General features: G+C 52.9%; 3 protein-coding genes across 3 annotated transcripts; 1 reads left to right on the top strand and 2 right to left on the bottom strand.

Moving 5' to 3' along the window:
- Positions 1–476: 476 nt before the first annotated feature.
- On the bottom strand, positions 477–4,285 carry LOC138829783 (cytochrome P450 2D17-like). Its single transcript, XM_070026313.1, has 9 exons — positions 3,971–4,285; positions 3,572–3,743; positions 3,114–3,266; positions 2,832–2,992; positions 2,298–2,474; positions 1,999–2,140; positions 1,635–1,822; positions 1,097–1,238; positions 477–994 (listed from the first exon to the last, which is right to left on the bottom strand). Exons 1-9 carry the CDS (start codon positions 4,157–4,159, stop codon positions 816–818), a joined length of 1,503 nt encoding a protein of 500 aa, XP_069882414.1. The 5' UTR covers positions 4,160–4,285; the 3' UTR covers positions 477–815.
- On the top strand, positions 2,398–16,583 carry LOC138829776 (uncharacterized). The gene is made up of 7 exons (XM_070026301.1): positions 2,398–2,540; positions 3,060–3,249; positions 3,419–3,535; positions 15,247–15,312; positions 15,660–15,755; positions 16,097–16,139; positions 16,426–16,583. Exons 1-7 carry the CDS (start codon positions 2,398–2,400, stop codon positions 16,548–16,550), a joined length of 780 nt encoding a protein of 259 aa, XP_069882402.1. The 3' UTR covers positions 16,551–16,583.
- A 1,513-nt stretch (positions 16,584–18,096) lies between these two features.
- On the bottom strand, positions 18,097–21,654 carry LOC138829782 (cytochrome P450 2D17-like). The gene is made up of 9 exons (XM_070026312.1): positions 21,427–21,654; positions 21,028–21,199; positions 20,569–20,721; positions 20,306–20,466; positions 19,784–19,960; positions 19,485–19,626; positions 19,121–19,308; positions 18,617–18,758; positions 18,097–18,512 (listed from the first exon to the last, which is right to left on the bottom strand). The coding sequence occupies exons 1-9, from the start codon at positions 21,613–21,615 to the stop codon at positions 18,334–18,336; spliced, it is 1,503 nt and encodes a 500-aa protein (XP_069882413.1). The 5' UTR covers positions 21,616–21,654; the 3' UTR covers positions 18,097–18,333.
- Positions 21,655–26,229: the final 4,575 nt, after the last annotated feature.

The following is a 26,229-nucleotide window of genomic DNA, read 5'->3' as shown; positions in this document are numbered from 1 at the left end:
CACAAGGTCAAGCCCTCCCTAGGGCCCCAGCCCACAGGTCTCCATGTCTTTTCCCTGGTAACCTCTCTAGCCACTGTACTTGAGGGCAGCAGGCTCAGAGCCTTGACCCGTGGCCTCCCACTCCAGCCTGGCCAGAAAGGATACTTCTCAGCCCATAGGGGACAGAACACCAGCTTGCGTGATGGGCCAGGGCAGCCGGGTAGTGCTGTGTCCGGGGGCTGCGAGGCTCAGCAAGGGGGCTTCCCCTTGACTCACAGCAGGCCTGCCAAGGAGACTTTCTCCTGATAGCTAACTGTGGATGTTAATGCTGACCCACTTCCTGCCTTCCTATGTACCCACTTGTTTGGGGTCTCAGGTAAGAAGTTGGGGCTGGGTGCATAGCTTGAGTGGCAGAGGCCCTGCCCAGCAGATTCATGGCTTGGAATTCAAACCTAGAACTGTCCCTCCTGTACCCAGAAAGGAAGAAGACACAGTGGTGGTCTCTGAGAGGCCTCTCCTTGCCATAGGGTTTTAGAGATGGGACTGAAATAGGGTGTCCAGATGCATCCTAACCCCCTCCTTCACCCAGAGCACTGATACTCCTCCTGACACAGGCGCCATGGAAGGCTCTGTTCATGACTTGGGCAGAAAGCCTTGTGTCCCGGGAGGGTTGCGGGTGATGCAAAGGTTCTGCTGAGGTTCCACATAGCAACCCTCCCATTAGGGTGCAGAGGTGACCCACAGGTAGGAAAGGGGGCGGTCCTGGGGGTTCTGGTTAGAGCCAGCACAGTTGGGCCCAGCTGTGTTGCTGGGGTGGAGTGGGGACTTGGTGCCCTCTAGCGGGGCACAGCGCACAGCTGGTAGGGGTCTGGCATCATCAAAGTTTCAAAGACCCCAAAGTCGCTGGGCCGGGGCTGGCCTGCGGGCACTGAGAAGCTGAAGCGCTGCAGGAGGCAGGTGAAGAAGAGGAAGAGCTCCATGCGCGCCAGGGGCTCCCCGAGACACGCGCGGCGACCTGTGGGGGAGAGCCAGGGAGACAGTCAGCTGGGGCCTGGGGGCCACCTCCCAGCCAGCCTGTCACCCCAGCGAGGGGACAGGGAGCCAGGCCCCCACACACCTGCTGAGAAGGGCATGAAGGCCTCAGGCTTCACAAAGCGGCCCTGGGCGTCCAGGAAGTGTGCAGGGTGGAAGCGGAAGGGCTGCTCCCAGGCGCGCTCGTCCTTCAGCACCGACGACAGGTTGATGAGGATCGCGGTGCCCTGGTGGGAGGTGCTTGGTGAGTGGGGCTGGGGGCACTGAGACTGCACACTACACACACAGACACTGCCATAACCTGTGCGCATCCTTTCATCTGACCCTGGGCCCCCAGGACCTCTAGGGTGCTGCCTTTGTTGCCCCAGTAATCAAGGAAAACACTGAAACAGTGTGCCCGCAGGCCCCCCTCCCCTGTGTGGGAATTCTTCCACTGGCCCTGTAGGACTACTTTCCCCCGGCCCAAGAGATGCTGAGCAAAGAGCTGAACTTTCCTCCTGCATCCCTCACCCCCAACATTATAACATGGTGGTCCTGAATTGTATTATTTGCACAGAATACAGGACCAAGCTGTGGATGGCAGCTGCATGATCACTGGTCTGTCCTAGCATGCTAGGACTTACCTTGGGGATGAGGAAGCCCCGGATATCAATGTCCTGTGATGTCATATGCGGCACGCCCAAGGGGACAATGTCAGCAAAGCGCTGCACCTCATGGATCACCGCGCAGGTGAAGGGCATGCGGGCCTGGTCCCCCATCTCTGGCCGCCGTGCCTGCCCCATCACCTCATCGATCTCCTGCTGCACGCGGCCTGCGTGGACAAGCAGAGACACCGAAGTCAGTCTCCAGGCCTGTGCCCACCTGCCCCGGCCTCTGTGTGAAGAACTGAGACCCGGTGAGATCACCATGACTCCGGCTGAAATGAAGCCTACACCCTGATTCCACTTTTCCTCCCTCCCTCTCCCCTCCAGTCCCAGCTGGGCTCACGCTGCACATCCGGGTGCAGGATCATGAGCAGCAGGGCCCACGACAGCGTGACCGAGGTGGTCACCATCCCTGCGGCGAACAGGTCAGCCACCACCATGCGCAGGTTGTCCTCATTGAAGCTGCTGTCGGGGTTCCCCTTGGCCTGTGCAAAGACAAGGGGGTTCTGGACTGAGGCAGCAGAGGACAAGGCTCCAGACAGCCTCCACTGTCCCCTCCAGCCTGGAGCCCACCCTCCCTTCCACAGCACCCTCAGGCCCTGGCTCTGACCCAGTCTGTGGGGCAGGGTGGTCACTGCGCACCTTCTCCACCTCAGCCAGGAAGGAGTCAGTCAGGTCTCGTGGTGGCTCAGCGGGGTCCCGGGTCATCTTGTGCTCTGCCAGCAGCTCATCCAATAGGGCCATGAAGGCCTTCTGTGCAGGGAAGATCTTCCGATGCAGCCCAGGGATGCGCAGGAGCACGGGGACTGCGTTCAGCAACTGTGAGAGCACAGATGGGAAGAGTCCTTCTGTGTTCACTGTACACCTGCACCATTCTCTGATCCTGTGACCTCCAGATGTACACATCCTCTGCCTGTCCCCACCTGTCGCCTGTTCCTCTCCCCAGAGGCAGCCTGCTTGCTTTCTCTGGCTCCAGGCACAGGGGGACACAGGTGGTCACTCTCCAGAGCCTTCTGACCTTAAGTCCCTCTGTCATGCCTGTTGCCTGAGTTTCCCCAGATCTAGGCTTGACCTGTGACCTCTCCTCAAGCCCTCTCCCCATGCCATCGCATGCAAACCCTTCCCCTGGAGCTCCAGCTGCAGGAGCTGGCCCTGCAGAGGGTTCTGAGTCCGCACCACAGTTATGATGCTGGACTCCTCATTCATTTTGTTCTGCAACAGCTCCAACATTCTGTCCAGGGAGGCGTCATCATACTCGAAGCGGCGGGCATAGATGAGGGAGGCGATCACGTTGCACACGGCTTTGTTCAGGAGAGCCTTGGGGCTGAACGGGTGACCTGGGAGCAGTAATGACATCAATGTATTGACCACAGTAATGACATCAATGTATTGACCTCCCCTCAGCCCTCCCAGGTCCCCCCTTCCTCGTTTTGCTGTGTCCCTCCTGCCAACGCTCACCGGAGTGGTCAGCGAAGGCCTCACAGAGGCAGCCGGCCTCCTGGGTCACCCACTGCTCCAGCGACTTCTTGCCCAGGCCGAAGTTGCGCAGGGTGGACACGGAGAAGCGCCTCTGTTCGCGCCAGGCGTGGCTGTAGTGGGCCATGATCAGCCCTGGGAAGAGGGGGGCGGGGAACTGGGTGTGGCTCCAGACTAACATCCAATGGGTGACCTAGACAGGACCCAGGCACCGCCTATCCACCAATCAGCGACCTGGGCGTGACTCGGGCCGTCCCTCCTCCAATCACATTCCTGCCCCGCCTCAGGCGCTGCAGTGGTGTCCCGGCCACGCCCACTGCCTTCCGGACCTGCTCCCTGTCCTCCCTCCCGAGCCCCGCCCTCCGACCTCCCAGGGCCCCCTGTCCTCAGGTCACCGTCCCCAGGTCAGTCCCGAGGCTGCCGCCCGTGCCGCCCTTTGCCTTGAGATCTGGGTCCGAAGCCCAGCTGTTCCAGCGCGGGCATGGGCGGGCGGTCAGCGGTGTCCTCGCTGTGCTTCACCAGCGCCTCGCGCACGGCCTCCAGCCCGTTCACCACCACCGCTGGCCTCCAGCCCAGGTGCAGGCTGACCACCTCCCCGAAGCGGCGCTGCAGCTGCGGGGGGAGCCCGGCGTTCTCCTCAGACAGGGCCCGGTGCCACCCCCGGCCTTTGCCCCGCCACACGTTGGTCTTGGAGAGCCCGGACTGTCCTCAGGCCCTGCAGTGCCCTCCCCAGGGAGCCTCTCAGCCTCTGGGGCTCAGCTCCCTGCGCGGCCTGTGGCTTCCCAGCACTGGCGCTGGGGGCTCCGCATGCCCTCTGCTGCCCACCACCTGCTCCTCACCTTGTAGAAGCAGTATGGCAGGTTCTGGAAATCCATCTGCAGCAGGTTGCCCAGCCCTGGCAGAGGCACAGGGCCCGGCGGGTAGCGAGCAGCCCAGCGCTGGCGCCGGTGCATCAGGTCCACCAGGAGCAGGAAGATGGCCACGGCCACGGCCATGGCCCACAGTGCTTCCCCTGTCAGCAGCCCCATGGCGGCCTCCCAGCTCCCTGGATTCCTCCACTCCAGCGCCAGGACTGGACTGGGCACTGAACCAACCTGGGAGGGTCCCTTAGCTGAGGCTGACGTTTGTCTCTGCCATGAAACCACATGGGCAGACGTCCATGGTGCTTGGCAGGGCCACAGCAGCTCCCAGGCTGGCACAATTGCAGAAGTCTCTGTCCTCCTCCTACTGCTTCTCAGAGCAGCAGGGAGCAGGGCAGACCAGTCAGGGGAGCACCCTTCTTGCCTCAAGCACTGCCTGCCTGCTCAAGTCTTGGCCTGAGTCTGGATTCTTCTGGAGGAGACTTCCCAGGTCTTCAGCTCTCCCCCTGGGTTATCAAAAGCCTGCCATAGGCCTGCCTGACATTGCTCAAAGCCAAGGCTGCTCTAAGGCCCTTTCTGTCCTCTCAGAGTGAACTGGGGATTTGAACCCACCTCTCAGTCTAAAGTCTATTCTCCATCCTAACACCCAGACCAACCAAAACCTCCACAACCACTAATGACTAGGGTAGAGATCACACAAACACTCTTGCCCTAGGGTAGAGGTCACACAACTGTACAGCTCTCCCAGATGGAGTTCACACAACCACACAGATCTCAGGACAGAGGTCACACAGCCACACAACATCCCAGGGGAGAGATAAACAACCACATAACACCCTAACACAGAGTCCAAACAAGCCACTACTGCCCTAGAGTAGAGATCACACGGCCTATCACTGAGGCCACCCAACCTCAAAACACCCCAGGGCCGACATCACACAACCAGAGAACACCCCAGGTAGAGCTCACACAACCAGAGAACATCCCAGGGTAGAGATCACACAACCAGATGACACAATACACCACCATATAGCACACAACCACATAGCACTCCAGGTCAGAGATCATACAACCTCAAAACACCCAGGGCAGACATCACACAACCAGAGAACCCCAAGGTAGGGATCACACAACCAGATGACACCCCAGGGGAGATATCACATCGCCACACAAAAACCCAGGGCTGAAATCACACAACCACACAACACTAAAGGACAGAGTTCACACAATCACACAGTACCCTAGGAAGGAGATCAGATTTTTGCTAAGATACCTTTGGTAGAATTACATGTCTTTTCTAAATTCCAAGGCAGTATCTAATATCTTTGTTGGTTGCCGTTTTATTTATTTTGAACTCAGGGCCTCGACTCTGTCCCTAAGGTCTTCTTTTTCTTTTCTTTTTTCTTTCTTTCTTTTTTTTTTTACTCAAGGCTAGTGCTTTACCATTTCAGCCACGTTCTGGTTTTTGTTTTTTCTTTTGGAGGCTTAATTGGACAGAAGAGTATGGAGGACTTTTCTGCTTGGACTGTCTTCAAATCATGATCCTCAGATCTCAGTCTCCTGGATAACTAGGATTACAAGCTTGAGCACCAGCACCTGCCTTTGACTGGATTTTGAGTCAGGTTCTCACCATATGGCTCAGGCTGGCCTCAGATTTGCAATCTGACTGCCTCAGTCCCTGGAGTGCTGAGATTATAGGAGTGTGCCACCACATCTAGCAATCTCTCTTTTACAGCAAGGTTCAAGGGGTTGAAAGGTGGTAATTTGTGGTGTATTGTAAATGTGAACATTGGAGGCTGGGAAAGTGGTTCAGAGGCAGAGTGCTTTCCTTGCATGCATGAGGCCCTGGGTTTGATTCCTCAGCACCACATAAACAGAAAAAACCGGAAGTGGTGCTGTGGCTCTAGTGGGTGGAGCACTAGCTTTGAGCTGAAGAGCTGAGGGACAGCGCCCAGGCCCAGAGTTCAGCTGCCATGACCAAAAAAAAAGTGAACATCTGAAAACACAGGACTGTAGGCATGGCTCAAGTGGTAGACAGCTTGAGTTCAATTCCCCTGATATTGAACAAGAAAAAAAAAAAGCAATGACATCACATTCAAAATTTTCCATTGTCATCAACCTGAAGGAGCAGGGTACTACTATTTCCAAAAGTCTGTGGGGAACATGGCGCTTAACTGAGACTGCTGAGAAATCAACACGGGTAGTGTCTTCTGTGCTGGGGCCTAGAGGCTGGGCCAGCTTCACTTGAAGCTGAATAGGGATTATGTTATCTGTGATCTATGGATCAATCCATCTGTCATATATGTATGTATATCCATCCGTCTATCATCTTCACCCACCTAGGCATATACCAAGGGGACATGTGAAAGGGGGTTCTGCTGGAATCCCATTTCTGTGGCAAAGTGTCAAAGCAGAGCTGATCCCCTCCCCTGGTCCTGCTCCAAGATTCCACTCTCTCCACCACCACCCCCCCCCACCAGCATGGGCTGTCTGTCTATGGTAGTGCCCAGACCAAACCCACAGGAACAAGTGACTCCTGACCCCGTCCTCCACAGTCAGAGGTGAACGGGCAGTGGTGACCCACTGGGGTTGACAGAGCCCAGGCCCCACAGCCTGTGCCAGAACAGCATGGGAGGCTGGGTGCAGGGAGGGACATGTTGGGAGCAGGTGCTGGCACTAAAGGTCCCAGCAGCCCAGCGCTGCCACTCTACAGAGGAGGAAAGTCGGCGTCTGGAGGGAAGCGAGCAGACCGGCAGCGCCCCCAGTGCCAGGACAGAGCCGCACAGGCTGTTGGCCGCCTGTCCTGTGCTTTTGGGAAAATGTTATCTAGCAACACTGGAGAGCCCTGGGGTACATCTTTGGCAGTGACCATTCAGACGTGATCAAGAACGCTCTTGTTTACAAATGCATTGGAGGTCATTAAGTTCAACTTTGATTCCCTTTTTTTTTTTTCTGGCTTTTTTTTTTTTAATTTTTTTATTGTAGAGATACTATACAGAGGGTTACAGTTACATGAGTGAGGTAATGAGTACACTTCCACTTCCTCTTGAACATTGTTACCCCCTCCATTGTTTTCCCCCTACCATCCCCTCCCTCCCTCCCTTCCCCAAGGTTCTTTTTTTTTTTTTTTTGATCGTGATTAAGTGATTACTTAATTTCCGGAAATTCACAGTATTGTGGAATAATGATGCTCATTTAAAGTCACAAGTTCATTCTAACTTTCCTGGAGCAAATTGTCTATCACAGTCTGTAATATATAACGGTGCTCATATGTTATATACCATATATGTGATCAGCAGCATGGGGATATTTAGTAGTGGTTCAACCAGTTGAGTGGGAGTTCTTTGTTTCTTAAGTCCTGTTAGTTTTGTCATATCACCTAACATTTTGGATTCATCATCCACTTATCAGGGAGACCATGTACTGTTTGTCTCTTCGTTCTTGGCTTACCTCGCTCAACATGATTCCTTCTAGCTCCATCCATTTCCCTGCAAATGCCATTATTTTGTCATTTCTAATGGCTGCATAATATTCCATTGTGTATAGATACCACAATTTTTGGATCCATTCATCTGTGGTGGGGCATCTAGGTTGTTTCCATATCCTAGCTATTGCGAACAGTGCTGCAATAAACATGGAGGTGCACGTGTCCTTGTATATTGGTTTCTGTTGTTCAGGGTAGATGCCTAGAAGTGGTATGACTGGGTCGTAAGGGAGGTCAATCTTTAGCTTTCTAAGGACCCTCCAGACTGCTTTCCAAAGTGGTTGTATGAGTGTACATTCCCACCAGCAGTGTAATAGCGTTCCTCGTTCTCCACATCCCCTCCAGCATTTGTCGTTGGCTGATTTGTGGATGTGGGACATTCTGACTGGGGTAAGGTGGTATCTCAGGGTTGTCTTTATTTGCATTTCCTTCACCACCAGGGATGATGAACATTTCCTCATGTGTTTCTTTGCCATTTTTATTTCTTCATTTGAGAAGTCCCTCTTTAGTTCCCTTGCCCATTTAGTAATTGGTTTGTTGGGTTTGGGAGGGATTAGTTTCTTGAGTTCCCTGTATATACAGGATGTTAACCCCTTGTCTGATATATTGCTGGTAAATATTTTTTCCCAATTAGTTGGTTGTCTTTCTAGCTTGGTTGCGATAGCTTTATCTGTGCAGAAGCTTTTTATTTTAAGGTAGTCCCATTTGTCGAGTCTCTCTCCAATTTGTTGTGACCCTGGGACTCTGTTCAGGAAGTTCCTTCCTGTGCCTATTAGTTCAAGTGTCTCTCCTACTCTGTCCTGCAGTAGTTTCAGAGATTCAGGTTTAATGTTAAGGTCTTTAATCCATTTTGAGTTGATGTTGGTGCATGGTGATAGGCTGGGGTCCACTTTTAGTTTTCTGCATGTGGCTGCCCAGTTTTCCCAGCACCAGCGGTTGAAGAGGCTGTGTTTCTTCCATTGTATGTCTTTGGCTCCTTTGTCGAATATCAGCTGGCTGTAGTCCTGTGGATTTATTTCTGGATCTTCTATTCTGTTCCATTGGTCTTCGGGTCTGTTTTTGTGCCAGTACCATGCTGTCTTTGTTATTATAGCTCTGTAGTAGAGTTTGAAGTTCGGCATGGATAGCCCTCCCATATTGTCTTTATCCCCTAGAATTGTTTTGGCTATTCTAGGTCTTTTGTTGTTCCATATGAATTTTTGGACTGTTTTCTGTATTTCAGAGATGTACGTCATTGGGATTTTAATAGGAATTGCGTTGAATTTGTATATTAGTTTTGGAAGTATTACCATCTTTACTATATTAAGTAGGCCTATCCAGGAGCATGGGAGGTCTTTCCATTTCCTAGTGTCTTCTGCAATTTCTTTCTTTAACTTTTTATAGTTCTCATTAAATAGTTCTTTTACATCTTTGGTTAGGTTAATTCCTAAATATTTTATTTTTCGGGAGGTTATTGTGAATGGGGTTGCTCCCTTTATTTCCCTCTCTTCCTGTACATTATCAGTGTATAGGAAGGCGACTGATTTTTGTGGGTTTATTTTGTATCCTGCTATTTTGCCAAAGTGATTTATGATTTCTAAGAGTTTGGGGATGGAGTTTTTGGGATCTTGGAGGTATAGTATCATGTTGTCTGCAAAAAGGGATAGTTTAACTTCTTCTTTTCCTATGCGGATCCCTTTAATGTCTTTTTCTTGCCTTATTGCCCTGGCTAAGGGTTCTAGGACTATATTGAAGAGGAGTGGAGACAGTGGGCATCCTTGCCTTGTTCCTGATTTTAGGAGAATTGGTTGTAGCTTTTCCCCATTAAGTATAATATTGGCTATTGGTCTGTCATAAATGGCTTTTATTGTTTTTAGAAATGTTCCTTCTATTCCTATTTTCTCCAGAGCTTTTAGCATGAATGAATGTTGAATTTTGTCAAAGGCCTTTTCTGCATCTGTGGCAATAATCATGTGATTCTTGACCTTGGCTCTGTTGATATGTTGGATTACATTTATTGACTTACGTATGTTAAACCATCCCTGTGTCTCTGGGATGAAGCCTACCTGGTCATAGTGAATTATTTTTTTTATGTGTTTCTGGATTCTGTTAGCTAGAATCTTGTTAAGGATCTTTGCATCTGTGTTCATCAAGGAGATTGACCTGTAATTCTCCTTTTTGGTTGGGTCTTTGCCTGGTTTGGGGATGAGTGTGATATTGGCTTCGTAGAATGAGTTTGGGATAGCTCCCTCCTTCTCTGTTTCTCTGAAGAGCTTGAGGAGTATGGGTATTAGTTCTTGTTTAAAGGTCTTATAGAATTCTGCTGTGAATCCATCTGGTCCTGGGCTTTTTTTTGTTGGAAGACTTTTGATAGCTTCCTGTATCTCATTATAGGATATTGGCTTATTTAATTGGTTAACTTCTTCTTTGCTCAGTTTGGGCAACTTGTATTTCTCTAAAAATGCATCCATTTCTGCCCGATTTTCTTCCTTTAGAGAGTATAGCTTTTGAAAGTAGTCTGTTAGAATTGTTTGGATATCTTGGGTACGTGTGGTGATGTTTCCCGTGGCATCCCTAATCCTATTAATATGGGTTTCCTCTCTTCTTTTTTTAATTAATCTAGCCAATGGGCCATCAATTTTGTTTATTTTTTCAAAGAACCAGCTTTTTGTTTGGTTTATTTTGGTTATGGTTTTCTGATTTTCTAATTGGTTAATCTCTGCTTTTAATTTGGTTATCTGGCTTCTTCTAGTAGCTTTAGGTCCCATTTTTTCCTGTTTTTCTAGCTGTTTTAATTGCAACATGAGATTATTTACTTGGTCTGTCTCCATTCTCTTGATGTGGGCACTGAGGGCAATAAATTTGCCCCTCAGGACTGCTTTTGCTGTGTCCCACAAGTTTCTTTGTGAGGTGTTTTCATTTTCATTGAGTTGTAGGAAATGCTTTATTTCTTCTCTGATCTCTTCTGTTATCCAGGCATTGTTAAGGAGTGTGCTGTTCAATTTCCATGTATTGGAGAAATTTCTGCGGTATGCTTTGTTATTGAGAGCTAGCTTGATTCCACTGTGGCCAGATAGGATACAGGGGATTATGTCGATCCCTTTGTATTTGCTTAAGTTCCTTGCATGAACTATGATATGGTCTATTTTGGAGAAAGTTCCATGAGCTGCTGAGAAGAATGTGTACTGTGTTGTTTTAGGGTGAAATACTCGGTAGATGTCAGTTAATTCCGCTTGCAGTATGGCCTCTCTTAATTCGGTAGCTTCTTTGCCAATCCTCTGGTTGGTAGACCTGTCCTTTGGTGAGAGTGGTGTGTTAAAGTCTCCTAGTATTATCGTATTGGGATCTATTTTATTCTGTAAGTTTGAGAGCATTTGTTTGACATATCTGGGTGCACCAATATTTGGGGCATATAAGTTGATGATGGTTATATCCTCCTCTTGGATTGTTCCCTTTATTAATATGTAGTGTCCGTCCTTGTCTTTCTGTACTGATTTTAATGAAAAGTTTATTTTGTCAGATATCAGGATAGCTACACCTGCTTTCTTACTGGGGGCGTTTGATTGGTAGATCCTTTTCCACCCCTTCACTCTGAGTTTGTTTGTATGTTTGGCTGAGAGGTGGGTCTCCTGAAGGCAACAGATGGATGGGTCTTGTTTTCTTATCCAGTCCTCAGTTCGTTTTCTTTTAATTGGCGAATTCAGCCCATTTATATTAAGAGAAAGTATAGAGAGATGCATTGTTGTCCCTGCCATTCCGTTTTCCTAAGTTTTTCTTTTTTCCTTTCCTCCTGTGCTTGCTCAGTTAGACTTTGAGTAATGCCTGTTTGGGGCAGGCCCCAGTTCCTGGCTGCTTTCTTCAGGTTGTGTCCCCCCTCTTAGAATTCTTTGTAATGCTGGCTTAATGTTTATGTATTCATTTAGTTTTTCTTTGCTATTAAAAGTTTTCAGTTCTCCATCAAATGTGAATGCTAGCTTTGCCGGGTAGATCAGTCTGGGTTGGCAGTTATTGGCTCTCAGGGCTCGTATGGTGCTTTCCCAGGCTTTTCTTGCATTCATTGTTTGTGTGGAGAGATCTGCAGTAATTTTTATTTTTTTCCCATTGTAGTATAGCTCCTTCTTCATTTTTGCTGCATGCAGGATTGTTTCCTTATTATTCAGATCTATCATTTTTACTATAATGTGTCTAGAAGTGTTTCTCCTGGGGTCTTGCTTGTTGGGTGTTCGATAAGCTTTTGTGATGTAGTTAAGATGGTCGTTTTTGAGGTGGGGAAAATTTTCATTGATTATATTGTTAAATAGGTGGTGCATTCCCTTGCTCTGGAATTCCTCACCTTCGTCCACTCCAATTATGCGAAGGTTAAATTTTTTAGCATTATCTGCTTGCTCTTGAATATCCCTTTGGTTTAATTTGAGTAATTTTTCCATATCTGTCACTTTTTGGTCCAGTTGGTGTATTCTGTCTTCTGTATCTGACACTCGACCTTCCATTTCATTCACTCTGTTGACAGTGGCTTCTATTGTGGTTTGCATGGAGGAAATGGATCCCTTTATGGATTCAATGTTGGTTCTCAGAGTACTGATCTCACCTCTCAATGAGGTATGCATTACCTCTAATTTGGCGTTTATCTCACTTCTTACTGAGGTTTGTGCAGCTTCTATTTTTGCATGCATCTCTTGTTTGATACCCTGTATCTCTTTGGATAGTTCATCCTTGTGCTCTTTCAATTTCTGATCAATTTCTCGCTTTATTTCTTGAGTCATTGCCTCCAGCAACCCTTGGAAGTAGCCTTTGTCTTCCATTCCTGCTTTGCTCCCACTGGGGCTCTCCCCTGTGTGGCTGCTGGCTTTTGAGGTGAGCTTGCTGTCCTGGGTGGTAGTAAACCTTGTGATTTTTCTCTGTGATTTTCGCATGGAGGTTCAGGAGACTGCTCTTCAATTTTGTTTTGGTGTGTCTGTCTTTGCTTGGTTGCTGATTCTGTATTGGTAGAGAGAGTCTGTGCCTGATCTGGGTTCTGTTGGGAGCCTATTTCCAGCTGCTATTCTGACTTACTTAGGATTCTCAGCTCTCTGCTGTAGATTGCTGGCAGTTCCCGCCTTTGGAAGGGTTGAGCAGCCTAGACTGCTTGTGTTTGCTCCTACGGGTGCTCTTGTGAAGAACAGATGCTCTGGATGCACTCTCCCAAATGCTGGAGTCTGCTATGGGCTCCTGATGTGTTTTTGTTTATTTGTTTTGGGCTGGTTGTGGGCTTGAACTCTAGGTTTGGGTGCTGTCCCTCAGCTTTTCAGCTCAAGGCTGGCACCCTACCGTTTGAGCCACAGCACCCTTTTTGCTTTTGTGATGCTGAGGAATCAGATGCAGGGCCTCATACATCCAAGACTATCACTCTATTGCTGAGCCGCCTTAACAGTCTGAGCTCCTGCTTACTATCAGGTGCTGGCAGCCTGTGTTGCCCAATTCCCAGTCTAGGGTATATGGGTGGAGTTTTGGTGGGGTTTGGGCTTCTCTTGTCCTGGGCCTCCAGGTCTTTTGTTGTCACAGGCGTGCTTCCCAGGGGAGTGTTGTTTCCTGGTTTTCTCCCCTCTGTTGAGGCGTATGCTCAGCTTTTTACTTCAATTGGGAGGAGTTGGTTGTGTTGTTCAGGCGCCGGATCCCCGGGCCTGGTTCCAGCCCCAGCCTGGAGCGCGCTTGTTAGGCCTGTGCTGATGTGTATACCACCTAGGTTATGCAGCCTGGAGCGCACTCGTTAGGCCTGTGCTGATGTGTATACCACCTAGGTTATACAGCCTGGGGGACACAGTTCAAATTTTCTTCTACTGTTGGTAGTCTTGACCCAGGGGCGCTGTTCCTGGCTTGGGCATTTAAGCTCCCTTCCAGGGGTGCTCTTGCTCTAGCCTGGCCAGCTGAGTGTGCTCCACGGGCTGGTGGAGCTCTCAAACAGTTCCCAGTTTTAGTGGGTCCTGTGGTCCGGGTGCTGGGGTAGGGAGTCTAGGTCAGGGTCTGGGGATTCCCTCCAGCTCTGGTCTCCCTTGAGGGATACACTTCCCCTGTGGGGTACTCACCCTGGAGCTGGTTGTTTCTGTGTGGTGTAGGTCGTCAGTTGTTGTTGCAATCCGCGCTGGGTTGGGCGGTGGTGGCTCTGTGTGATTCTTTTCTGTCTCTGCCTCTGTCGAAGCTGTTGGGTCAAGAGTGTCCACGCTCAGGCAGCTTCTTCTCGGTACCTCTGGGGCCCAAGTGACCCCGCCGGCTTGTTGCGATCGTGATCGGGCGGGCGGGTGGTCTGCAGACAGGACCCTTTGTCGCGCCGAGCGGCTTTGGCGGGATGGAACCTCTCTGCTCGGGTGGAGAGTGCTGGGTGGAGAGTGCTGGATCGTTGCGATCGCGATCAGGCGGGCCGGGTGGTCTGCCGACAGGTCCTTTTGTCACTCTGCTGATGCCCAGCGGCTTTGGCGGGATGGAGCCTCTCTGCTCGGGTGGAGAGTGAGGGGTGGGGGTGGGATCCTCGTGGAGACTCCCGGCTGGTAGGTTTCTCTGTTCCTGGCGATCTGCTGTTCTGCAAACCAGTACCTGATGTTCTGAAAGTGGCCCCCTGTGTCTCTGCTGTTTCTCTGGGGCTCCCCCAGCCCCCGCCGGGGCCGGCTGGCCGGCGGCTTGGCGCACTGCTGCGCGGCCAGTAAAGGTTGGGGGAGGGGTCTTCGCTTTTCTCTGTTTTGAAATTCTTTTCCTCTCTTTCTTTTTTTGTTATTCTCCGCCTCTGGTTTTTCTCTGAGTGTTCGTCTTTTTGTTGTTGTCGGTCTCTTGGGGAGATTAAGCGTTGGAACTCGAACTCTCTTTTTGGTTGGAGAGAGCTGTGGCGTTTCCCTACTGCCCCGTCGCCATCTTGGTCCCCCCTCTTGATTCCCTTTTTAAAACAAAAATCAAATATCTATTTTAAAAAGTTCTAACCAGGCACCGGTGGTTCACGCCTGTCATCCTAGCTACTCAGGAGGCTGAGATCTGAGGATCGAGGCTTGAAGCCAGCTCAGGCAAGAAATGTCAGTGAGACTCTTATCTCTGAGTTAACCACTCAAAAACCAGAAGTGTGGCTGTGCTCAAAGTAGTAGTAGTTCTAGTAGCCTTGAACAGAAGAACTCAAGGACAGCACCCAGGCCCTGGGTTCAAGCCCCATGACCAAAAAAAAAAAAAAAAAAAGTTCTTTGGCCAGGTGCTGGGGGCTCACGCCTGTAATCCTAGCTACTTAGGAGGCTGAGATCTGAGAACAGTTCAAAGCCAACCCAGGCAGAAATTCCAGGAGACTGACTCTTATCTTCATTTAATCCCTAGATAACCAGAAGTCGAGCTGTGGCTCAAAGTGATGGAGTGCTAGCCTTGAATAAAAGAGCCAGGAATGGCTGGGAATGACTTGTCACAGAGAGCCCCCCCACCCCAATAAAACCACAAAAACAAAACATTTCTACTTATCTTCCTTTTTTTTTTTTTTTTTTTTTTTTGATCAGTCATGGGGCTTGAACTCTGGGCCTGGGCACTGTCCCTCACTAGAGCCACAGCACCACTTCTGGTTTTCTGTTGGTTTGTTGGAGATAAGTATCTCACGGCCTTTCCTGCCTGGGCTGGCTTTGAACCACAGTCCTTGTATCTCAGCCTCCTGAGTAGCTAGGATGACAGGCGTGAGCCACGGAAACCCAACCTTAGTCTCCTTTTAAAGATATTCTCGAGGCTGCTGACAGTCTGGGGATCTGCCGACCAGGCAGCGGCACATCTCCGCAGCCTTCCGTCTCTCCTTGTCACGCAGCCCATAGGGGAGACGGTGAGGCCGGTGTGGGGGCTGATGGATAAGTGCTACCCGGCGCCCGCTCAGGTGGGTCTGGGCTGGGAGGGTGTGGGTGGCTGTGTTAGGCATTCTCATAGTAACAGGGGGGGGTGCCCCTGTAAGACAAGGGCCCCCAGGGACCACACTGTGTGTCACTTCTTGTCTCCTACAGAGGCAAAAACTCAGGGGTGAGAAGCAAGTCTCCAGAGTAAGGGAGGCCCCTGGCAAGGTGGGGAGGGAACTCTGTGTGGACTCAGAGTCCCAGGGGGCCATGGCAAGTCCCCTTGGGGAAACTGGCCCCAGCTCAGCTCAAAGACAGCAAGGGCCTGGGACAGCCCCGGGCGTGGCGACAGGAGGAGAGCTGAGGTCTGAATGCCGCGCTGCCCACTTCGCAGGCCTCCCCTCAGACCACGGCCCCCAAGGAGGAAGAAGCACAAAATGATACCACCCCGCAGGAAGAAACGGACAGTGTATCTCAGGAGGAAGGGCAGGTGAGGGTCCGGGGCAGGGAGGAGGAGAGAGGGGGTGGCAGGGGCCCCAGGTTGGGAGGTGAGAAGCTGAGGCCTCCCCTGGCCCATCCCCAGCGTGGATCCTCCTTGACAGCCACCCGGAGGCCGCAGGCTGAGGAGGCTGCGGTGGGAAAGGCTGGTTCACCCTCGGGACCACTGGACCACTGCGCCATCCCAGAGGAGCAAGGAGCTCTATCTATGGGGAACTGGGGGGAACCGCCAGTGGGGTCAGTCCTGGCCTCACCTCACATGATTGCTCAGTGTCCTCATCGGTCCAGCATAGATTCTAATCTCACTACCGTGTCCCTCTTCTTCTATCCCAGGAAAAGAAAATGGTCCAACAGGAAGTTGCAGTACATCCATCTGGTAAGATGGCGGACCCCATGCTGTTGTTTTATCAGGACGCCTTCCTCCGTATCTCAGACACAGAGTCCAGATCTAGCAAACTTTCCTGACCTGGGGAGGAGGGGGAGAAACACCAGCCCTTCCTGGGGGAACCTGCCTGGGCTCACTCCCTGTGTGGAGGCCACGCCCCCTAGCTGGTCGCCTAGCAACCTTTCTCCCAGTGGCCCCTGCTGTCAGGGAGTGCTGGGTGCTGGGTAAATTATCTTGTGGACAGGGGGACACAGGCCTACTGTTCTGTGTGTTTTAGAAGATTCGGAAGTGGAGACGGAGGAGGAGAAGTGGTCTGGGATGTGGGGAGCCCCACTTTGGAGAAAATTCTGGCTGAGTTGGTTCCCGGCCTCTGACAACCCAAAGATAAAGAGCCATGAATAAGAAGGGGTCCAATAAATCCTCCAGTTGCTGCTTCTAGAAGCCCGGCTTCGTCCTTTCACGGGCCCCAGGCTGCCCGGAGAGCAGGGGCAGTGCGCAGACCACACGCCACACTCTCCCTCCTGCCAACACAGGGCCTCGGCTGCCAGCCTCGACTCTGCCCCGCGAATGACCCGCAGTGCCCGCACCTCACAGGCCCAGGGGGCGTGCAGGAAGGGTGGACCCTGTGGGGCCCCTGTCCTAGGGCGCTGGGGAGAGGCCGGGATCCCTTGTGGAGATGCTGCCAGCCTCAGCGCTCAGCCTCCAGCTCTGAGTGGCCTGTTCTCCAGCCCAGCCTGTTTCCTAAAGGCGCAGGAAGGACTCTGGAGGGCCTGGGACACCGCCCCCACCAGCCACTGTGGGATGAAGACAGAGGGGGAAAGAGCACCCAGCTGTGGTGTGCAGATTTCAGGTACCTGGCCTGGTACCACCATGTCCCAAGCCGGGAGAACAAGAGAAAGCAAGCATTTCTTAGGACACTGTGCGGGAGAGTCGGGGAGGGCAGCCAGGCAGGGGTGAGGCAGGGCTGTGGCTGTAGTGATGTGGGTCAGGGAGAGGATTTATGGAGTTTGTGGACTTTGGGGATTGGCTGTCTCTCTTTTTGTGAACCTATTGTCCTGCCATCTCTTTCTCAGACCATATTTCAAAGTTCCTAGGCAAGAAGTGCTTGGCAGCTCAGTTGTCTTCTCTGCCTTCCATCTGACCCAATTCAGGGGCTGCATTTGCTTCCTCTTTCCTCCAGGCCTGTTCTTCCCATTAGGCTCACCCACAGTCCACCTGGACTTTGTGGTTTCTCAGTCATGTCTTCTTCGATGGGGGCACCTCCTCATTCATCCCTACACCTGCCCTGAGCGGGGATGTAGATCAAACAGGATCACAGTGACAGAAATCACAGCAGATAGGAGCTGTGATTTTCTCATTATAGAAGGGGAAACACAAGCCCAGGTTCACCTAATATAGTGACAAAGGAAAAAGGGGATCTCTCTCTCTCCCTGTCTCTCTCCTTTTATGTCCCTATCACTGCACAAGGTCAAGCCCTCCCTAGGGCCCCAGCCCACAGGTCTCCATGTCTTTTCCCTGGTAACCTCTCTGGCCACTGTACTTGAGGGAAGCAGGCTCAGAGCCTTGACCCGTGGCCTCCCACTCCAGCCTGGCCAGAGAGGAAACTTCTCAGCCCATAGGGGACAGAACACCAGCTTGCGTGATGGGCCAGGGCAGCCGGGCAGTGCTGTGTCCGGGGGCTGCGAGGCTCAGCAAGGGGGCTCCCTGTTGGTTCCCATCAGGCCTTGCCAGGGAGACTTTGGCTCCTGATAGCTAACTGTGGATGTTAATGCTGACCCACTTCCTGCCTTCCTGATGTACCCACTTGTTTGGGGTCTCAGGTAAGAAGTTGGGGCTGGGTGCATAGCTTGAGTGGCAGAGGCCCTGCCCAGCAGATTCATGGCTTGGAATTCAAACCCAGCACTGTCCCTCCTGCCCCGAAAAGGAAGAAGACATAGGATAATGGCAATGGGGTTAAATGGGGCCTCCAGATGCACTCTATTATCCCCATCACCCAGGACACGAATACCACTTCCCTAAAGCTGGGGTGTGCTATGCTGAGGTTCGACATAGCAATCCTCCCATTAGGGTGCAGAGGTGACACACAGGTAGGAAAGGGGGCGGTCCTGGGGGTTCTGGTTAGAGCCAGCACGTGCAATGTTGGGCCCAGCTGTGTTGCTGGGGTGGAGTGGGGACTTGGTGCCCTCTAGCGGGGCACAGCGCACAGCTGGTAGGGGGCTGGCATCACCACAGTTTCATAGACGCCAATGGTGCTGGGCTGGGGCTGGCCTGCGGGCACCGAGAAGCTGAAGCGCTGCAGGAGGCAGGTGAAGAAGAGGAAGAGCTCCATGCGCGCCAGGGGCTCCCCGAGACACGCACGGCGACCTGTGGGGGGACAGCCAGCGGGGACAGTCATCTGGGGCCTGGAGGCCACCTCCCAGCCAGCCTGTCACCCCAGCGAGGGGACAGGGAGCCAGGCCCCCACACACCTGCTGAGAAGGGCATGAAGGCCTCAGGCTTCACAAAGCGGCCCTGGGCGTCCAGGAAGTGTGCAGGGTGGAAGCGGAAGGGCTGCTCCCAGGCGCGCTCATCCTTCAGCACCGACGACAGGTTGGTGAAGAGTGTGGTGCCCTGGTGGGAGGTGCTTGGTGAGGGGAGTCAGGGGCACCAAACACACGGCCACTGCCCTGGCCCACGTGCGTCCTTCCACCTGACCCTGGGCCCCTGGCAGCTCCGGCGCACCGCCCTTGTGTCCACAGCAGATGAGGGACACATTGACGAGTCCCCTGTGTGGCGATACTCCCACTGAACCTGCAGGTCTGCCTTTCCCTCAGCTCCAGAGGCCCTGAGCACAGGGCTGAACTTTTCTCCTGTGTCCCTCACCTCCTAGATGTGAAAATGGGGGTCCTAGTTTTACTTGCCCAAAGTAAAGAGCCACGCTGTGATGGTAGCTGGATGGTCGCTGAACTGGGCAAATGGGGGCGTGGCCTTACCTTGGGAATGAAGAAGCCCTTGACATCAATGTCACGTGTTGTCATATGGGGCGCACCCAAGGGGACAATGTCAGCAAAGCGCTGCACCTCATGGATCACCGCGCAGGTGAAGGGCATGTGGGCCTGGTCCCCCATCTCTGGCCGCCGTGCCTGCCCCATCACCTCATCGATCTCCTGCTGCACGCGGCCTGCGTGGACAAGCAGAGACACCGCAGTCAGTCTCCAGACCTGTGCCCACCTGCCCCGGCCTCTGTGTGAAGAACTGAGACCCGGTGAGATCACCATGACTCCGGCTGAAGTGAAGCCTACACCATGATTCCACTTTTCCTCCCTCCCCCTTCCCTCCAGTCCCAGCTGGGCTCACACTGCACATCCGGGTGCAGGATCATGAGCAGCAGAGCCCACGACAGCGTGGTGGAGGTGGTCACCATCCCTGCGGTGAACAGGTCAACCACCACCATGCGCAGGTTGTCCTCATTGAAGCTGCTGTCGGGGTTCCCCTTGGCCTGTGCAAAGACAAGGGGGTTCTGGGCTGAGGCAGCAGAGGACAAGGCTCCAGACAGCCTCCACTGTCCCCTCCAGCCTGGAGCCCGGCCTCCCTTCCACAGCACCCTCAGGCCCTGGCCCTGGCCCAGTCTGTGGGGCAGGGTGGTCACAGCGCACCTTCTCCACCTCAGCCAGGAAGGCGTCGGTCAGGTCTCGTGGTGGCTCAGCGGGGTCCCGGGTCATCTTGTGCTCTGCCAGCAGCTCATCCAGTGTGGCTGTGAAGGCTTTATATGCAGGGAACACCTTCCCAAACAGCCTGGGGATGCGCAGGAGGACGGGAACCACATTCAGCAACTGTGAGAGCACAGAGGGGAGGAGTCCTGACTGTTCACTGATCCTTTGACCTCCAGGAGGGACCACACAGCCGCTCCCTAGCCCCAGCTGTCACTTTTTCCTCTCCCCAGTGGCAGCCTCCTTGCTCTCTCTGGCTCCAACAGGGACATGGGGCACAGGTGGTCACTCTCTGGAGCTCTATGACCCCTAAGTCCCTTCTCAGGCCTGTTGTCTGAGTTTCCCCAGATCTAGGCTTGACCTTCTGTGACCTCTCCCCATGCCCCCTCCTCATGCCATCGCATGCAAACCCTTCCCCTGTAGCTGCAGCTGCAGGAGCTGGCCCTGCAGAGGGTTCTGAGTCCGCACCATGGGAATGAGGCCAGACGGTTCCTTCAGAGTGCCATACAACAGCTCCAACATTCTGTCCAGGGAGGCGTCATCATACTCGAAGCGGCGGGCGTAGATGAGGGAGGCGATCACGTTGCACACGGCTTTGTTCAGGAGAGCCTTGGGGCTGAACGGGTGACCTGGGAGCAGTAATGACATCAATGTATGGACCTCCCCTCAGGCCCCCAGTTCCCCTCCTACCCCCTTCCTCGTTTTGCTGTGTCCCTCCTGCCAACGCTCACCGGAGTGGTCAGCGAAGGCCTCACAGAGGCAGCCGGCCTCCTGGGTCACCCACTGCTCCAGCGACTTCTTGCCCAGGCCGAAGTTGCGCAGGGTGGACACGGAGAAGCGCCTCTGTTCGCGCCAGGCGTGGCTGTAGTGGGCCATGATCAGCCCTGGGAAGAGGGGGGCGGGGAACTGGGTGTGGCTCCAGACTAACATCCAATCCGTGACCTAGACAGGACCCAGGCACCGCCTATCCACCAATCAACGACCTGGGCGTGACCGGGCCGTCCCTCCTCCAATCACATTCCTGCCCCGCCTCCCACACGCTGCAGTGGTGTCCCGGCCACGCCCACTGCCTTCCGGACCTGCTCCCTGTCCTCCCTCCCGAGCCCCGCCCTCCGACCTCCCAGGGCCCCCTGTCCTCAGGTCACCGTCCCCAGGTCAGTCCCGAGGCTGCCGCCCGTGCCGCCCTTTGCCTTGAGATCTGGGGCCGAAGCCCAGCTGTTCCAGCGCGGGCATGGGCGGGCGGTCAGCGGTGTCCTCGCTGTGCTTCACCAGCGCCTCGCGCACGGCCTCCAGCCCGTTCACCACCACCGCTGGCCTCCAGCCCAGGTGCAGGCTGACCACCTCCCCGAAGCGGCGCTGCAGCTGCGGGGGGAGCCCGGCGTTCTCCTCAGACAGGGCCCGGTGCCACCCCCGGCCTTTGCCCCGCCACACGTTGGTCTTGGAGAGCCCGGACTGTCCTCAGGCCCTGCAGTGCCCTCCCCAGGGAGCCTCTCAGCCTCTGGGGCTCAGCTCCCTGCGCGGCCTGTGGCTTCCCAGCACTGGCGCTGGGGGCTCCGCATGCCCTCTGCTGCCCACCACCTGCTCCTCACCTTGTAGAAGCAGTATGGCAGGTTCTGGAAATCCATCTGCAGCAGGTTGCCCAGCCCTGGCAGAGGCACAGGGCCCGGCGGGTAGCGAGCAGCCCAGCGCTGGCGCCGGTGCATCAGGTCCACCAGGAGCAGGAAGATGGCCACGGCCACGGCCACGGCCCACAGTGCTTCCCCTGTCAGCAGCCCCATGGTGGCCTCCGAGCTCCCTGGATTCCTCCACTTCAGCGCCAGGACTGGACTGGGCACTGAACCAACCTGGGAGGGTCCCTTAGCTAAGGCTGACCTTTGTCTCTGCCATGAATCCACCTGGGCAGACGTCCATGGTGCTGGGCAGGGCCACGGCAGCTCCCAGGCTGGGACAACTGCAGAGGTCTCTGTCCTCCTCCCACTGCTACTCAGAGCAGCAGGGAGCAGGGCAGACCTGGCAGGGGAGCCAGCACTCCTGCATCAAGCACTGCCTGCCTGCTCAAGCCTTGGCCTGAGTCTGGATTCTTCTGGAGGAGACTTCCCAGGTCTTCAGCTCTCCCCCTGGGTTATCAAAGACCCAAGCCTGCCATAGGCCTGCCTGACATTTCTCAAAGCCAAGGCTGCTGTAAGGCCCTTTCTGTCCTCTCAGAGTGAACTGGGGATTTGAACCCACCTCTCAGTCTAAAGTCTATTCTCCATCCTAACACCCAGACCACCAAAACCTCCACAACCACTAATGACTAGGGTAGAGATCACACAACCACTCTTGCCCTAGGGTAGAGGTCACACAACTGTACAGCTCTCCCAGATGGAGTTCACACAACCACACAGATCTCAGGACAGAGGTCAGACAGCCACACAACATCCCAGGGCAGAGATAAACAACCACATAACACCCTAGCACAGAGTCCAAACAAGCCACTACTGCCCTAGAGTAGAGATCACACGGCCTATCACTGAGGCCACCCAACCTCAAAACACCCCAGGGCCGACATCACACAACCAGAGAACACCCCAGGTAGAGCTCACACAACCAGAGAACATCCCAGGGTAGAGATCACACAACCAGATGACACAACACACCACCATATAGCACACAACCACATAGCACTCCAGGTCAGAGATCATACAACCTCATACCACCCAGAGCAGACATCACACAACCAGAGAACCCCAAGGTAGGGATCATACAACTAGATGACACCCCAAGGTAGGGATCACACAACCAGATGACACCCCAGTGGAGACATCACATCGCCACACAAAAACCCAGGGCTGAGATCACATAACCACACAACACTAAAGGACAGAGTTCACACAATCACACAGTACCCTAGGAAGGAGATCAGATTTTTGCTAGGATACCTTTGGTAGAATTACATGTCTTTTCTAAATTCCAAGGCAGTATCTAATATCTTTGTTGGTTGCTGTTTTATTTATTTTGAACTCAGGGCCTCGACTCTGTCCCTAAGGTCTTCTTTTTCTTTCTTTTTTTTTTTTTTTTTTTTTTACTCAAGGCTAGTGCTTTACATTTCAGCCACATTCTGGTTTTTGTTTTTTCTTTTGGAGGCTTAATTGGACAGAAGAGTATGGAGGACTTTTCTGCTTGGACTGTCTTCAAATCATGATCCTCAGATCTCAGTCTCCTGGATAACTAGGATTACAGGCTTGAGCACCAGCACCTGCCTTTGACTGGATTTTGAGTCAGGTTCTCACCATGTGGCCCAGGCTGGCCTCAGATTTGCAATCTGCCTGCCTCACTTCCCTGAGTGCTGAGATTATTGGAGTGTGCCACCACATCTAGCAATCTCTCTTTTACAGCAAGGTTCAAAGGTGGTAATTTGTGGTGTGTTGTAAATGTGAACATTGGGGGCTGGGAAAGTGGTTCAGAGGCAGAGTGCTTTCCTTGCATGCATGAGGCCCTGGGTTTGATTCCTCAGCACCACATAAACAGAAAAAACCGGAAGTGGTGCTGTGGCTCAAGTGGGTGGAGCACTAGCTTTGAGCTGAAGAGCTGAGGGACAGCGCCCAGGCCCAGAGTTCAGCTGCCATGACCAAAAAAAAAGTGAACATCTGAAAACACAGGACTGTAGGCATGGCTCAAGTGGTAGACAGCTTGAGTTCAATTCCCCTGATATTGAACAAGAAAAAAAAAAAGCAATGACATCACATTCAAAGTTTTCCATTGTCATCAACCTGAAGGAGCAGGGTACTACGATTTCCAAAAGTCTGTGGGGAACATGGCGCTTAACTGAGACTGCTGAGAAATCAACACGGGTAGTGTCTTCTGTGCTGGGGCCTAGAGGCTGGGCCAGCTTCACTTGAAGCTGAATAGGGATTATGTTATCTGTGATCTATGGATCAATCCATCTGTCATGTATGTATGTATGTATGTATGTATGTATGTATATCCATCCGTCTATCATCTTCACCCACCTAGGCATATACCAAGGGGACATGTGAAAGGGGGTTCTGCTGGAATCCCATTTCTGTGGCAAAGTGTCAAAGCAGAACTGATCCCCTCCCCTGGTCCCACTCCAAGATTCCACTCTCTCCACCAACCCCCCCCCCCACACCAGCATGGGCTGTCTGTCTATGGTAGTGCCCAGACCAAACCCACAGGAACAAGTGACTCCTGACCCCGTCCTCCACAGTCAGAGGTGAACGGGCAGTGGTGACCCACTGGGGTTGACAGAGCCCAGGCCCCACAGCCTGTGCCAGAACAGCATGGGAGGCTGGGTGCAGGGAGGGACATGTTGGGAGCAGGTGCTGGCACTAAAGGTCCCAGCAGCCCAGCGCTGCCACTCTACAGAGGAGGAAAGTCGGCGTCTGGAGGGAAGCGAGCAGACCGGCAGCGCCCCCAGTGCCAGGACAGAGCCGCACAGGCTGTTGGCCGCCTGTCCTGTGCTTTTGGGAAAATGTTATCTAGCAACACTGGAGAGCCCTGGGGTACATCTTTGGCAGTGACCATTCAGACGTGATCAAGAACGCTCTTGTTTGCAAATGCATTGGAGGTCATTAAGTTCAACTTTGATTCCTTTGTTTTTTTAAAATCAAATCTCTCTTTTAAACAGCTCTTCAGCTAGGCCCTGCAGGCTCCCCCTACTCAGGATGCTAAGATCTAACGATCACAGTTTGAAGCCAGCACAGGCAGAAACTCCATGGGACTTTTTTTTTTTTTGTCAGTTGTGGGGCTTGAACTCAGGGCCCAGGAGCTATCCTGAACCTCTTTGTGCTCAAGGCTAGTGCTCCACCACTTAAGGGACAGCATTGCTTCCGGTTTTTGAGTGGGTAATTGGAGATAGAGTCTCACAGGGACTTTTCTGCCCAGGCTGGCTTCAAACCTAGATCTCAGCCTCCTGAGTAGCTAGGATTACAGTGTGAGCCACCAGCGCCCAGCTCAGCATTTTCTTTTTGGAGAATTTAGGAGTAGTACTTTGGAAATTTTTTTCTTAGATTCCCTCTCTTCTTGGTTCAGGAATGTTAACTTTTATCCCTCTCAAGACCTCAGGTTTGGGGCTGGGAAGGTGGCTCAGTGGTAGAGCGCTTGCCTTGCATGCATGAGGCCCTGAGTTCGATTCTTCAGCACTATATAAGCAAAAAAAAAGAAAAAAGCCGGAAGTGGAGCTGTAGCTCAAGTGGTAGAGCGCTAGCCTTGAGCTGAAGACCCCAGGCCCAGAGTTCAGGCCCCATGACTGGACTCCCCCAAAAAAAGACCTCAAGTTTGAATGGCTCATGTCATAGAGAATCTGCCCCCATCCTTACAATGCAAACCAACAAAACCAAAACATTTCAGTTTGGCTCTGTTTTAGGTACACGGGTTGGTGCAATAATTTTCAAGCTAGGAGAATAAGAGGAAGCAAATGTTTCCTAGGGCTGTGGGACAGCAACCTGGGGCTGGCAGGCGGGGTGAGGCAGGCTGCGGCTGTAGCGATGTGGGGTTGGGAAAGGCTTTTCTAGACTTAGTGGAGCTGTTCTCTCTCTCTCTCTCTCTCTCTCTCTCTCTCTCTCTCTCTGTCTGTCTGTCTCTCTCTTTCTGGTCATAGGCCCTGAACTCTGGGCCTGGGCGCTGTACTTCAGCTCTTCAGCTCAAGGCTAGCACTCTACTACTTGAGCCACAGCGCCACTTCCAGCTTTTTCTGCTGATGTGGTGCTGAGGAATCGAACCCAGGACCTCATGGCATGCAAGGCCAGCACTCTACCTCTGAACCACCTTCCCAGCCTCCCTCTGTCTTTTTGGGGGTCCAGTCGTGGAGCCTGAACTCTGGGCCTAGGCGCTGTCCCTCAGCTCTTCAGCTCAAGGTTAGCACTCTACCACTTGAGCCACAGCGCCACTTCTGGCTTTTTTTCTTTTTGCTTATGTGGTGCTGGGGAATCGAACCCAGGGCCTCAGGCATGCAAGGCAAGCACTCTACCACTGAGCCACCTTCCCAGCCCCCTCTGTCTTTTTGTAGACCCAATTGACTGGCTGTCTCTTTCTCAGATCAGATCACTTCTTTGGGCAGGATGTTACTTACCAGCCCAGTTTTCATTCCTATCTTGCCCTGGCCCGTCTCATGGGCCGGCCTTGCCTCTTCATTCCTCCAGGGCTGTTCTGCCCATGAAGCCCACCTGCTCTTGCTGTTGCTCTGTCAACTTTCCTTAAATGGGGGCCTCTCCACATTCATCCCTACATCTACCCTCCGTGGGGATCTAGGTCAGCCAGGATCACAGCCTCAGAAATTGGAGCAGAAAGACAGGAGCTGTGGTTTTCTCATCATAGAAGGGGAAACAAAAAGCCCAAGTATCCTGACACAGAAAATGGGATCTCTCTCTCTCTCTCTCTCTCTCTCTCTC

The sequence above is a fragment of the Dipodomys merriami genome, unplaced genomic scaffold (genome assembly GCF_024711535.1).
Source record: "Dipodomys merriami isolate MVZ:Mamm:240054 unplaced genomic scaffold, mDipMer1.0.p SCAF_1761, whole genome shotgun sequence".
Classification (NCBI taxonomy): domain Eukaryota; kingdom Metazoa; phylum Chordata; class Mammalia; order Rodentia; family Heteromyidae; genus Dipodomys; species Dipodomys merriami.
This window is presented reverse-complemented; position numbering and strand designations above follow the sequence as displayed.